Here is a 15,022-nt window from a genome sequence, read left to right as displayed (position 1 = left end):
CAAACATAGTTGTGATTAGAATAGATACAAATTTATTCATTCACATGTAGCATGAAGCCTGAAACAAATCAATTTCAAAAGATATGTTTGGCAGTTAATATAACAATAAATGAATATATTCTAAAAGATGTTGGTACACATAAATGTATCCATAAACTTCTTCATCATTTTGTGCTGAAGTAGAGGATTTATTTAAGTATCACCTGCCCAAGAAAAAAACGCACCTTGAATAATATCATGTCTACCCGGGCACTCTGCTCCTATTAAAATCATTTCTTAAAACAGCTGTAGTTGTGCATAATATTGTTACCCCATTGCACTGAAATGCTCCAATTCTCCTAGGCTTAAATACAGTCCTTGTATGCAATAGGTTAAGTTAAAATTTGACATACAGTAATGAGAAGTGTCATTAACATTCTTTTGAATTGTTTTAGTTGACAGCAGAGTTTATAAACTAACCCAAGAAAAATTTCTGGACCTGGTGTCAGCAACTCGGCATAATACATGTACAAGTAAAATTACTTTGAAGTTTGAATATATGTACTCCATGCACAGCAAACTAGAAAACCTTTCCATTTAACCTGTGATGTACGACTAGTCAGTGTCAGATTATCAGATGGCATGTCAACTTTTTCACCTCGGTAATCCACAAAAGATGTGTGTGCAATGTGTCTAAACACATGAATACCGGTATATGGATCATCATAAGTTACTAATATATTACTACTTCTGCATTTTTACGTTTACTGGATTCCATACATTATTCCACTGAGCAATACAATTCAGCAGCACACTTTTAATGATGCAGTATTTTTTTCAGTACGTAAAGAAAGAAACACCTACAAGCTCACACACAATTATGTTCATTTCTTGATAATAGAAATATACTTTATCTGTACGTGAGCAGCAAGACCCTGAAAGTTCATATATCTACTGTACAGTGAATCACTGTCCATTATACGTGTACATTCAAAAACCAACTCACATCTGCCATAAAGTAAATGGTAAATAGTCCATATTCTACTAATTCAGTTTACCCAGCCCAGGGTCTTAGATCACATTTAACAAATAAAAACAAATTAGAGTAGACCCCCAATTAACTCTCTTTATGACACCCTACTTCAGATAAAAGCTTAAACCAAGCTCTAGACTGAAATTCTAGAAGAATACTGTAGGCAAATTCATTTATATATTTATCTTTGAAAATATTATTATTATTAACATATTTACAGGTACACATACTTGCAAATGTAGTCTATTTTATATAATAAAACATAAGAATACAAATTGCACAAAACTGTCTGAGACTGTAAAGTCAGAAAAAGAAAAAAGTATTATGATTAAAAGTTCAAAACATTTAAAAATTAATCACCAAACATAAAACTGCTTAATGATTAAAACTAGTAAGTTGGTTTAAAATGTACGGCAAACAGCAACTAGATAAAACACTAATACCAATGTATGTAAGTATGCATCGATACATGATATCTTACATATTTGTGTTTTTTGTTTTTGCTTTTGCCTATTTTTTGCTTTACTTCCTGTAATATGGAAGCTCATCATAATAAATTCTTTATATAACAAAGTCTCATTCTCATTCTCATTCTAACAAGGTAAGTTTTATCATTAACATTTTTATCATTCCCTGACTTGTGAACCCTGATATTATGTCCGTATATCATTACGAGGCAATTTCCTTGTTCTAGAGGAATTTTTTATGTTTCCCTATACTAGGAGACTTTACATGGAGTCTATGATAGACTGACTTTGAATATACATGTACATGTACCTGTATGCAATTAATCCATTGCATATGTACCGGTATTCAAATTCAGTCCATTAGAAAATCTTTTAAAATTCTATATATACTAAGAGTAAAAATAAAACCTTGGTATCTACAGTTGTACATAAATTACTTAATGAACAAAATACTGTTGGGAAAGTTGTAGTCAAACAAGTGATAGCAAACCTGAGGACTACAATGGTAGCCATTTGTTTAAAACATACACCTGGGGGGTGTTTCACAAAGACTAAGATTGACTTTAAGTCGGACTTAACAATGTCAGGCTTTTAGTGCCACCGTTTGCTCTCACCATTATGATCTTTAGATATTATATTTTCCTTCAATAATGAAATATCCAAAAATGTAAATTCTGTAGATTTGTGACCATGATTTGTACATCCTTTTGAGAGACCAATGCCAATTAATTGTGAATACAAACAGTGGCATGAACGTTTGTATTTGCCACTGTTTGTATTCACCATTAATTAGCATTGGTCCATAGTTTAGTCCAACTTAAAGTTGATCTTAGTCAAAAAAGTTGTGAAACACCCCCAGGTGTACTTGTACAGTTATATGATCTGAGCCTATTTATGAATATAAACTTTATCTTGTAAAGGTACATATATAGGAAAGTAAAAATGATTATCTGTCCTCGATTAAATTAGACTACCTACATGTAATGGCGTAAGTATATTTGCTACTTAAACAGTTTGTTTGCCACTCTCATCCTAAACTCTGACTGACTGATAATTAGGTAATTATTTTGTTTCTTTATTAGCTCCTGGTTGTTCCTTCTCTACATATACTGTGTCATTCCGTGCAATACTCGTTACAGCCATGGCAAGTGCACCAATCAAACACGCTGCAAGAAACAATGGAGAGAGCCTGGCCCTCCTCTGGAGGTCCATGTATTCATCAATACGCTGCTGCCTCTCTGCTCTGTTCCTCTGCTCCTTATCCCTTGCGTCTTGATAGTGTTTGCTAAAGAAGTCATCCATGTTCTTGGCTTGCCGTTTTGCCTCCATGCTGAAAGCCATACCAGAACTGGTGTACATGGGATCACGATTCACTCCTTCTTCCGCAGCCTTCTCTTCCGGTTTCACCTCTCCATGGACATCCCGCTGGTTGAGAGTGCCACGGTCGTAGCGCTTACGTAACGTGAGGTTGCCGAGGACACTGTAGGCTTCGTTGATCAAGGCGAACTTCCGCTGGGCTTCCTTGCTGCCTGCATTTTTGTCTGGGTGATAGATCTTGGACAGCTTGAAGTAGGCCTCTTTGACTTGGGCTTGAGTGGCACTTGGTGTGGTGTTGAGGACTTCGTAGTAAGACTTTTCCTTCCTGTGTTGAGACCTTGGTCCCATTGCATAATGCCTCACTGGTGAATCCTTCCAAAAACCACCACTTGCTCTTTGCTTGAGAAAATTATTACTCGAGAGATAATCAGCATGATCAATGAATCCTGATTTAGTAGCTGATTTTCTCTTATATGCAAACATTGTTGAAACATCGTCACTCTGACTCTGTTGCTGTTGTGATTGGTGTGCGATTCTTTTTCTGCTGAAAGTTAAAGTAAAACCTTCATTTTCTTCAACAGTTGAGGTAGTTCTCTGTGAAGTGCCACAATTTGTTTTATTGACTGATGCTTTACATTTAAATACTTGATTATCAAAGTCAGATAATTCAGAAGAAGAGTTTGAAGTTAAATAACATGCAGATTCTACTCCTAACGGATTCCCAGCTATACTTGCCGCCTGGAGCTCCGGCCGATCGGGCCCCGAGGAAGCCGTTGCAGTTTTATGCTGCATCTGCAAACAGCTCACCAATCCAAACGTCTTGAGTTTGACCCGATTATCAGTTCCGTATCGTTTCATCAAGCACCTGTTTATATGCTGCTGGACTTGGCAACTATGATGATGAGTTTTTCTGAAGAAAGCTGCCATTTTCAAGCAGTTCTGTAAAACTTTGAAGTAATTATTGCGGCTTATGCCGAACGAAAAGCCGGAGGAGAGAGAGAGAGAGAGAGCTAGAGTCACGGTTGACCTACCAATGACCTTTGGACGGTGAAGCTCTAGATCACGTGCTGCTATATGCCAAGATCACCTGACAGTACCATTGAAGGCTGCCGGCTGGGCGTGCAGAGAGAGATTTTTTTAAATTCCATCATCATGCAAGGCATTTCTTTGGATGTTTTTCGATTTGTTGTGGTGTTAACATGGCTTGTGATATCCGTTGTACATGCTGTACCATCGAAGCCAAACATTGTTCTTCTTTACGCTGATGATCTTGGTTATGGTGATTTAGAGGCATACGGGCACCCGACGAGCTCAACGCCCAACATCAACCGTCTGGCAGCCGAAGGTCTCCGGTTCACTCAGTTCTATTCTTCGGCTCCCGTATGCAGTCCATCAAGGTAATACTACTTCGGTTCGGCTGCTCACGCTCTTTGTGTCTGCTATATGTGTGTGTGTGTGGGGGGGGGGGGGGTGGGCAGGACTCAGTAGGGGTTTCAAATAATAACAATTCCAGTAAGAGCAAGAAGACTAGAATTTAGAAAGGCAATTTTCTGTATTTGTGCAAATGGTATTTTTTAATTATTTTTTAATTTTTTATTCATTTGTTTTAATCCACGATGATTATAGTATATCAGAGTCTAGTAGAAATAAGAACTAGAATAAGAACAAAAGTACTCAGCCATATTTTTTCAGATTCTGACTCAGAAAAAAAGGAATACACTGTACAAAAGAAGAAGATCAAACTTTTTATCATTTATGTCTGTAAATCTTTTCCATGAAACTTTCTCATTTTGTTCGTTTTCAAGCAGTTGAAGATAAATCCAGATTCATGCAATTCTCGCTACCCCAAATAGCGATTCTGCCGAGATCCGGGGAAAATCCTGAAAAGCGCATTGCATTATGGGATAGCTTTTCGACATTACAGCTTCCTGTGCAGGCGTTCGTGATCACAACCCTCTCTTTCATGGTAGAGTTTAACGGCCTTTTGTGCTAAAGTCACTAATTCTGCCCGAAGCTTTCCATTGCATATTATAATCTGTACAAATTACACTGATTGGCATCGATTTTAGCGTGCGTGAAAACTCTGCACAGCGAACACAGGCGTTAGCGCCAGCGGGATGGGACTCTATACCGGAAGTTGTAGTGACGACCCGAGAGAGTGAAAATTACCTCGTCTCGCGAATTTCGAGATTTTCGTACCTATTTAGGGTAGCGAGAATTAGTCCAACCAGCAGCCACTTTCATTTTCAATAAGAGAGTTTGTAAATCCAAGTCAGATATTTAAAATATTAAAGAACATTTTTGACTTTGTGTCATTTGATAACTCACTCCTTAATATGGCTAATTTTACAAAAACATGGAAGCTGGAAAGTTGAATATAAACTGGTGCTGTTAACATGTTAAAAACTTGTTTTTTTAAAAATAAATATAGGGCAGCCATCTTGACAGGAAGATACCATGTTCGTTCAGGAGTCTATCCCGGAGTGTTCGACCCCTTATCTTCTGGAGGTCTCCCTCACAATGAGACGACAATAGCCGAGATTCTCCGCCCCCTGGGCTACAGGTCGAGTATCATCGGCAAGTGGCATTTAGGTGTGGGGAAGGATGGCATGTACCTCCCTACGACCCAAGGCTTTGACCATTACTATGGCATTCCGTACTCCCAAGACTTTTGCCCATGCCTAATGTAATTATGCCCTTGTTGTTCTTGAAAATGATTTGAGGAACGATCCAACAATATATAATTGTCTTCTTCCACATTCTTACATGGTGTGCTCCACAAATTTCTTAATGTTACATATGTGTTACTATAAGAAATGTTTTTCTCTTTGATTAATGAAACATGACATCATCGGAGCTGCAGCAAACCAATTTGACTGGACTATTTGGACCTTACATGGTCCTGTTGCAGGGCCCGTTGCATTGATGGTAATTTTGCCATTAATGATAACTTCTATTGAAACCTTGATTTGATTGGCCATTGAGTGATGTTGCCATTATAATTGATATTGATGGCAAAGTTACCATCAACGGAATGTCTCTTGATAACCAATGTGGCTATTGCTTGCAATTGCACGATACATGCAACAAAACTAAAGGAAACATACACAGGATCAATGAGCATTTAGCTCTGGAAAACTAACAAAGTCCTTTGGTAAAAATAACACTGAGTAAATAGAAAAAGTCATAAGATTTGTCCTTAAAGGAAAACTCTTATTTTCTATAAAATATTCATTAGTATCCTGTGAACAAGTTATTCTTCATACCAGGATGATTATTCTGTGGGACGTTATCAATGATATTGACAGCCATTATTCCTTTTCTTTTCTTCTTTTTTTTTCCCGCTTAGAAACATTGGTTTTAAGCGCATTATAAATATAATGTATTATTATTTATTTATAATGCTCAAGATTGTTGAGCAGACCAATGCAATGAATGGAAGCATGATTGAATCCATTTGTTCTCCCCTTCAGCTGTTTCTATCCCAACGCTCCTTGTTTCGATGGCTGTCGCACCAACGAGAGCCCATGCCCCATCTTCAATGACACCGTCATCGTAGAACAACCTGCGAATCTCACAAACATCGAAGAACGCTACACCACCCTCGCCAAGAAATACATCTCAGACAACGCAGCAGCAGGCCAGCCTTTCTTTCTCTATTATGCCTACCACCACGTACACCACCCACAATTTGCTGGAGAGAGGTTCCGTAATGCGACGGTCAGGGGCACGTTCGGGGATGCGCTGGCAGAGTTGGATTGGAGTATTGGCGAGGTACTGAATCAGCTCGACAGCAGCGGAATAGCGGAGAACACGTTTGTATTCTTCACCTCTGATAATGGGTAAGCAAAACTAAACATAGTCACTAAAGGCTCGTTTACATATGGCGACGTAAACCGCATCAGATAAGCCATTGCGTTTAAAAAGAAACAATTAAATAAAAGGTAACTGCACGCAAGAAAGGCGTATTCACTGAGCTCTGTATTATAAGATAAAGAAGTGTGACACGTATTACACTTTACGTCATCATAGAAACTGCCACGGTTTTGCTGCGTCATATCTGAACGAGCCTTTAACCCATTGCTTACGGGAACCTAGTGGTCCCTGTGTTAAGTCTATGGGAATAAGATAATTCAGTAGCCAACGGGTTAAGTTGGTCCTTGGAGAGTTTCAGTGAAACCTTAGGGTGACTTGTCCACTAGACCATTACGCCTCTTCACAATGACCGTTCCCATATTTGACTTTAAAGGGAAATCCAACCTTCATAGACTCATTCTGTAATCAAAAAGGCAAAAGTTTAAACGAAAATCGGACAAACAAAAGTTCAGAATTTGTCAATGTTGTAAATCAAATCGTCTAAAGTGTCAATTTTTCCAACTGCATGAATCATGAGGGTCTTTTCTTTTTAGAGGGCCTATAATGATGTGATATCCATAATATATTTCGAATAGTACACCAAAGGGAGAAGGCACGTAATAGAAAACAGAAATCAATGATATTTTTCCACACAACAAACATACTAGTATGAGTTTTCAGTGACTGTGTCACAATCCACTGACCAAGTGACCAATTTGAGATTCAATTCATATTGATTAACTTTCCTAGTGCAGTCTAATTAGCTACAGTATGCCACTAGTTAAATCACATATTTTTTTTTTTTTTTAATGTATCCAGCCCTAGCCTTACCCGAAAAGTAAGAGGTGGAAATGCTGGGCTCCTCAAGTGTGGCAAAGGTACCACCTACGAGGGCGGTGTTCGTGTCCCAGCTATTGCACGCTGGACCGGACGTATCGATCCAGGACGAACGATCGAGCTTGCTGCGCAGATCGACATCCTGCCAACGATTGCCAAGATAACAGGAGCTGTTTTACCTGAAGTGATATTAGACGGAGTGGATATGAGCCCCATATTGTTTGAACAAAATCAGGTGAGATGCAAAGCGTTGCATTTTATTTCAATTTGCCACTCTTGACCGAGGTGAGGTAAAGGGATACCACGTAGGAGTCATTGGATGGGATGGCTCAGCACTATTACATGGAAGCTCACTTAAATCAGGGGTAATGATAGTATTGAGCATATTATAACCTTAGGAAATGGGCTTTCTCAATATAGTGTTATTATTTTAACTGTTGATTCTAAAGTGCAGTTTGCCATAATTAGTACTGTGGTGGTAGTAGTAGAAGTAGTAGTAGTATCAGTGGTGTAGGTGGTGGTGGTAGTGGTAGTAGTAGTAGTAGTTTCGTTATTGATACTGTTATCATCACCATCATCATCCTCATCATCATGATTAATCATCAGACTTTGAGAGAAGACTACATCTACTACCCAACAAGTGCCAACCCTGAGTTTGGGATCTATGCCGTACGATGGCACCAATACAAAGCCCACTTTTACACCCAGGGTTCTCCGGTCAGCGGCAGCACCAACCACGACAAGGATTGCCGCCCATCGGCCAAGCGGACATCCCATGATCCTCCTCTGCTTTTCGATCTTTACCAGGATGCATCAGAGCTTTACGATCTCGGAAACAACTCTAACTATGCAACAGTGATTGCTCAGATTGAACAAGTAGGTTTGACATGTTTAATATTCATAGTAGTCCTAACTTTACGCAAAATGTATAGAGTCTTTCACCAAAGCGATGGTACAGTAGATGAAAACAGAATATATTTGTCCATATGTCAGGAAGGTGTTAAAGAATTAATGGCTAACCCAAATTGTTTATTGTCTCATATGATGTTCTTCTTTGATAGCTCAAAGGTACTATGTCCCTTTTGCAGCCAACTTCAAATTCTGTAGAACTTGGCAGGAATTATGAATATGTCATGTATGTCCTATCTGTGAAATTTAAATGTTAGCAGTGTCCTAATATTCAAATTATGCAAGGAAACCTGTTTACTTGCTACTCTTCTTCTTACTACTTACTGTCAGACACTATTGAGTGACTGACTGGCTTTTTTCTTCTTTGATAATAACATACATAAAATGAGCTGTAAAGGGTACATGAGCATTTGTCTACATCAATAACCTACTTCTTGTGATGGCCAAAATTTAACTGATTGAATCTTTGCACAGCATAAAACGTATGACCATTCAGTACAATGGTCTGAAAATCAAGACTATTACTTATTGGCTCTATAGCTCCTAGGTCGATTTGACAACTAATAGTCATTATTTTCACACTTGAAGACATTTTCAAGCTCCACCTTTTTTAGGGAAGTTCTAAATTAGTATTATCTTTCAAATGCTGTTGGAATTTAACCTTTTCATTTTTTTGGCCTGCAAATGGTACAGTACCTTTAATATGAGTTTTATTCCTGATTGCATGTCACAAAATAAAAAGACCCATTTTACTCCAAGATGTATCTTCATATTTTTGTCCATGTTCCTACTTTCTTTGGATAATGCATTATGAAAAAGAAAGTTAGAAGCCATGATAAAATTAAATCATATACCCATAGGTTTTTACAAAAAAAGCATTAGTGAAAAATCATGTTTTGTTCCGAAGATGTAATAGCAAAGAAACATTTCAAAATGGAAAGTATTTGTACCATTTTCAGATCTTGTCTTGATAAGATAGAACAGAGTCAGTTAATTATGAATATTTATATAATATTGGATGGCTTTGTTTACGTGTGATTATGATACAAGAATATATTGCTCGAACTATGACAATATTGAACGAGTCAAAGACAAGTCTAACATTGTCTTAGCAAGAGCAATATATTCTTATCACACGTAAACAAAGCCATACAGTATTATTATTATTATCTTTATTAGTCCAACTAGCTAACTAACACAATTTGAATTACCTCTGTAAATATGGCTTTATTTTTGTATGATATTGCCATGATATCGATAGTTGAAGTTCCCGGATGACTGAGCAATACGACAACAATATTGGTCAGTCATCCGGGTCCTGCACTAAATATATTGAATACACTGATTTATTGTACCACTTGAAAGCCTTTAGAGATAATAATGCTGATTATCTTTCCTGTGTCAATGGCAGGTCAAGTCGAAATTTGAATCAACCATGTTCTGGCCCCCGTCGGAGGTGGACAAGCCAGAAAACAAGAACCTTGAGCCGTGCTGCGACCCAGGATGTACGCCCTTCCCAAAATGCTGCCAGTGTCATTCAGACGACGGACAACGGGAGAATGGCAACGATGGTCATTTGCACTGGACAGAAGGGAGGTTAGGTCAGCGCTGGAGGTCAAGGCCAGTTGTTTAAGTCCAGGAACAAGAACAAGGCAGGGGCCATAAGTAACGATGATTGGGGATGAACAGACTTGTCACTACTACTGCACCATGTGAATGAATCTTCATCAGGGAAAGTTCTAGTTGCATATTTGACAAGGTTTGATGGAATAGATAGGTCCGTCTTCTACTAATTCTGTTAAACCTGACCCAGGGTTCTAAGATCATGTTTAACAGAGGAAAACTGAGACCTTGGCCTAACCGTCTTTGTTAAACCCGATTTTGAACGAAAGCGCAGTTTTGATCACACTGTTTTGGTAACCAAATGTATTCTGTTTTTGTCTTATATTCAAACATTTATTGATTTATATTGTTTTATTATTTTTGAGTATTTGTTCTAACCTGCAATATTTTATATAGATGTCGATTTGTAGAGCATGCTATTGTTTAAAATGATATTTCCATGTTAACAGTCAAATCTGTTTATTAAGGTCACCCAAGGGAAACAAAGAGAAAAATTGGCCACTGTAGGCAAGTGGCCTTTCTAGATGGTTTTACCACACACATTTCTTTCTCACAAGAAATGAAATACATGGCCACTATAGACAGGTGTTCACTGAGACAGGTTTGACTGTTTGCAAAAATTATGTTTGTAATGTATGAGGATGGTGAAGTTGAATAGGTTGTTGGGAAAGTTATTTGGTATTGCAAATGTACTAATTTGTTCTCATGTTTTCACATTTAAATGTAATGTTAAACCAGGAGCTTTCACACAGTGACATTTTTGCAAAATATTTCGGTGTATGTTTTTTTTTCAGCAAGAAATTTGTATTAATTGCGATAACTTCAAAGTTGCTCTAAAAACCCATCTCTTTCTAAACAGTGCTATTTAATCATGTCAATGTAGCGTAATAATTTGTGTTGTTTTAGTTTACTTTATTTTAGTTAAGAATGTATGAGGATGGTGAAGTTGAATAGGTTGTTGGGAAAGTTATTTGGTATTGCAAATGTACTAATTTGTTCTCATGTTTTCACATTTAAATGTAATGTTAAACCAGGAGCTTTCACACAGTGACATTTTTGCAAAATATTTTGGTGTATGTTTTTTTTTCAGCAAGAAATTTGTATTAATTGCGATAACTTCAAAGTTGCTCTAAAAACCCATCTCTTTCTAAACAGTGCTATTTAATCATGTCAATGTAGCGTAATAATTTGTGTTGTTTTAGTTTACTTTATTTTAGTTAAGAATGTTATATTTTTGTGATAGTAATACATGTATGTACAGCGCCATGAGCGTCAGAGCCTGGCGGATACCGGCGCTATATAAATATCCATATTATTATTGTTAACTCAATTTTGTGTTCTATTTATTTTGTTATTCGAACCACTCACATAATTCTCAAAAGTTATTAGTATTCATGTACTGTGAGCATCTGTGAACATTTTTTCCAAAGTATTTTCATATTGCTTAGATGCAGATGAAGGCAATATAATCTCATTTCACCCAAATCAAAGAGAGATATGTGATATAAATGATGATGAAATATAACTTTGGATTGCTAGGTGAAACCATGTTGGTTTCTAGATGCAGTATCATGTTATTATACTAACAGTATTGTCACAACAAGGTGAAATTAGATTTAAAAATAATTTCTTAAAATCATAACAACTCAACAGAAACAACAGTCAAAACAAAGCAAAATAAAATACCTGTAAAGATGGTCATAGGTTTTTGATTAAAAAAAATCAACTCTATTACAATTCAGTCCTCTGTGCATGCCCATTATTAACATTTACATACATGAATAAGTGTAAGGTTCATAACAGTATTATTTAATTATTGAAGAAGATTGTAGTGGTATATATGTTAATAAATTTATGGTGAATCTATGGTAGGTGAAAATAAAAGAATATATTTTCATTACACTTTTATATACCAGTGTCATTGATGTGTTTATGTAAAAGTCTAGTGCTGCCTCTTTTCATTCCTCAAACAAAATTGAATGGCAATGTAACATCAATATTTGAGATTCAAGATTCAAGTTTTATTTCTATAATAATACTGAAACTTGTGTCCCATTGGTGTTTCACGCAATATAGATATAGGCATGAATATGATATTGAATGGTGAGAACCAAAAGGGTGTTTATCCAACATTGAAGAAGAGTGAGCCAACGCCCTTCCAGCTCAGTCTCGGCAGACAGTACATAACAAGGATATTATTCTGAGTCACATCATGAATTACATTCAGTTGTATAGCCCATTACAGATTAAAAGCCCTATTTAATAAATTATCTAAAGCTACAATATAAATTTACATGTGTAGGACTTAAGGGTACTTTATGTACTTAATATTTTGACATGCTCATTAAAGTATTACAATTTTCATTAGTTTGGTTTGAAAATGTAATGACAAAAGTCCCTGGAAATATGAAGATAAAGTCACCAATGTTTTCCAAGGTAAAGTTCATGTGGATCTTTATTAAGAAAGATATAACACAAGTTACTGTAGAATCGTAGACAGAGTTGGAAGTGGAGGAGTTTTAAAGTAATTTCATAAATTTGTCAGATGACAGGTAATGTTGATTCCCATAAACTTTTGGATTGATTTTTGTCAAGATCAATTTTCAGAGAATTATAGAACATGCAGTGATTATGTGTTATATGTTCCACCCCTGAAACATTACAACATACCCACCACCGTGCTATCAAAGTGAGGCTAAAGACCATCACAAAACAGGAAATACAGTTAAAACATTAACCAAGATGCATATATGATTTTGGCTAATGGATCAACATTTCCTCATGTGATACAGGCAGTTTGGGAAACAGTCTAAATGTCGGACTGTGCAAAGCTTAAAAAGTTTTCTTTCATTCCATTGTTTAATCCTCCTTGCACAAAAGTCTTAAAGCTTATCTGCCATAGTTTACAGGAGGGATTAGACTGCCCTGCAAGGTCATTAGACAGGTGGTTATCTCATCAACTCAGCTCTCAGTTAACATAAGAAAAAAAGGATCATTGGGGACCAATGGTCACCGATTAGGCATGGTTTGTTATATAGAGGGCGCAAGTAACTACAAGTAGTGCAGTGGGCCTTTAACCTCTGCAGTTGTTTTTGGTCAGGTTCTCTCACAAAGTGAGTTTCGCTCTTCTTCTTTCCTTTTTCGTTTTTTCTTATTCATCTTCTTCTTCTTCATCTTCGTCTTCTTTTTCTTCTTCTTCTTTTTCTTCTTCTTCTTTTTCTTCTTCTTCTTTTTCTTCTTCTTCTTCTTCTTCTTCTTCTTCTTCTTCTTCTTTTTCTTCTTCTTCTTTTTCTTCTTCTTCTTCTTTTTCTTCTTCTTCTTCTTCTTCTTTTCTTCTTCTTCTTCTTCTTCTTTTTCTTCTTCTTCTATCTCTGTCTCTCTCTTTCTGCCTCTCTCCCATTGATCTTCTCCCTTTCGATTTCTCTTAGTCTTCTCTCAACTTTAATATTCATCTGCCTTCTCTCAGTTCCCCCTCTCTCTCTCTTTCTCTCTTTCTCTCTCTCTCTCTCTGCTTCTCTCTTTCTCTCACAATTCTCCCCATATGCAACCGCCTCTCCTTGTTTTCCCCTCTTCCAGCGTTTAAAACAATTGTTTGGGCAAGTTCATGACATGAATTTTTGCCTATCAAACCGGGTTAGAGCCCTTCCACAACTTGAATATTTTAGTATTAAAAGTATTATTATGCGAGGGACCGTAGCGACCGACAGATAAGCTCTATTTTTAAAAATATAGAATAATTTATTTTCTAGAGCATTGAAGACTCTAGAATTCTAGATAAATGTATAATGTTGTTGTTGTATTAGGGAGAGGGAGAGAGAGAGAGAGAGAGAGAGAGAGATTGAAAGAAACAAACGATGCGCTGTGAGTGATTCGATCGTTACAGTGCCCATAAAGTACCAAAATTAATGCATGACGATAAGTTCTCAAGAATGATGGAAGCGGTGACAGCATTATACGCATAATAAAGTGGCAAAGTAATAGAAGAGACATGGAAATGAACCCTTTTCTTTCTGTTTGTCTTTATTACAATATTTCTTTATTCATTCTATTGTTTTCCCTTTTTTCCCCCTTTTTCCCCCTTTTTTTAATTCTTTTTTCCCTTTTCCTCTTTTTGGACGTGGAACTGAGTCTCAGTTTATTTCGCTATGCAGTCTGTAGGTAAACGAAACAGAAACTCCCAATATCTAATCCCGCATCACTTTGTCAAGACGTCTGCTACCTCCAACTAAAGTCAGAATTCTATGATTTGCTGTCAGTCTTTCCAACATTTGTTTCACCAGTCTATATATTTTGGTTGAAAACGTATCAGTTGGTCCCTTCTTGTCGTCCGGCACATTGTAACATTGTCTACATAATCACCAATAGTGATCTGTCGGTTTATGACAGGTTCAGTGACCCAATCTGAATTGTCTCGATCTTTAGCCATCCGTTTCAACATTTCATATCCCGGGGCTCCAGATTCTGCGATTAAATCATCTAGAAAGCATTTACGAGGTCTTCCCCTCATCTTCTTTCCATGTAGACGACCTTCTATGACTGATCATCAAGCCAATATCGTGCTGCATTATGTGTCCAAGCCATTTCATCTGTCTCTTTCTAATCGTTTGAATCAGCACCCGCTTTTCTTGAGCTCGATGCAACACCTCTTCATTTGAAACTCTGTCCCTCCAAGATACACCTATATTTACGCCAGCACCACATTATTTCGACCGCCTCCAGTCGCTGAACGTCCTTCGGGGCGAGTGGCCACGTCTCTGTCCCATACAAGTGTACACTCCATACTAGAAGACGCTCTATCAAACTAAGGTCAATTGTGTGGCTCATCACGATGTCTTGTCGTTGAAAGAAGGTTAAAGACAGCATTTATGTGTGCTCCCGGAAGCCTGCTTTGTTTTGCCAGTCTGTTCATGAGACGGAACAGTTAGGTCCCTACCTGCACCGATCTACTGTTTGGACCAAAGACGTTTAAATCAGGCCCCCCAAGCTCCGCCATTTTGTCCGG

General features: G+C 37.3%; 2 protein-coding genes across 3 annotated transcripts; one reads left to right on the top strand and one right to left on the bottom strand.

Annotated features, from left to right (window-relative positions):
• Positions 1–9: 9 nt before the first annotated feature.
• Positions 10–3,833, bottom strand: LOC105441495. Its single transcript, XM_011672630.2, has one exon. It carries the CDS (start codon positions 3,721–3,723, stop codon positions 2,542–2,544), a length of 1,182 nt encoding a protein of 393 aa, XP_011670932.2. The 5' UTR covers positions 3,724–3,833; the 3' UTR covers positions 10–2,541.
• A 22-nt stretch (positions 3,834–3,855) lies between these two features.
• On the top strand, positions 3,856–11,928 carry LOC592372 (arylsulfatase A). 2 transcript variants are annotated; one of them, XM_030991751.1, is made up of 6 exons: positions 3,856–4,193; positions 5,228–5,359; positions 6,270–6,638; positions 7,471–7,723; positions 8,095–8,364; positions 9,809–11,928. In XM_030991751.1, exons 1-6 carry the CDS (start codon positions 3,871–3,873, stop codon positions 10,028–10,030), a joined length of 1,569 nt encoding a protein of 522 aa, XP_030847611.1. In that variant the 5' UTR covers positions 3,856–3,870; the 3' UTR covers positions 10,031–11,928. The 2 variants fall into 2 exon arrangements, with proteins under 2 accessions (XP_030847611.1, XP_796991.5); XM_791898.5 differs by having other exon boundaries at positions 3,859–4,193; positions 5,228–5,482.
• The last annotated feature ends 3,094 nt before the right edge of the window (positions 11,929–15,022 follow it).

This window comes from Strongylocentrotus purpuratus, unplaced genomic scaffold, assembly GCF_000002235.5.
Source record: "Strongylocentrotus purpuratus isolate Spur 01 unplaced genomic scaffold, Spur_5.0 spur5_scaffold_2, whole genome shotgun sequence".
NCBI lineage: Eukaryota > Metazoa > Echinodermata > Echinoidea > Camarodonta > Strongylocentrotidae > Strongylocentrotus > Strongylocentrotus purpuratus.
Note: the sequence above shows the minus strand (reverse complement) of the source record. Positions and strands in the feature narration are given on the sequence as shown.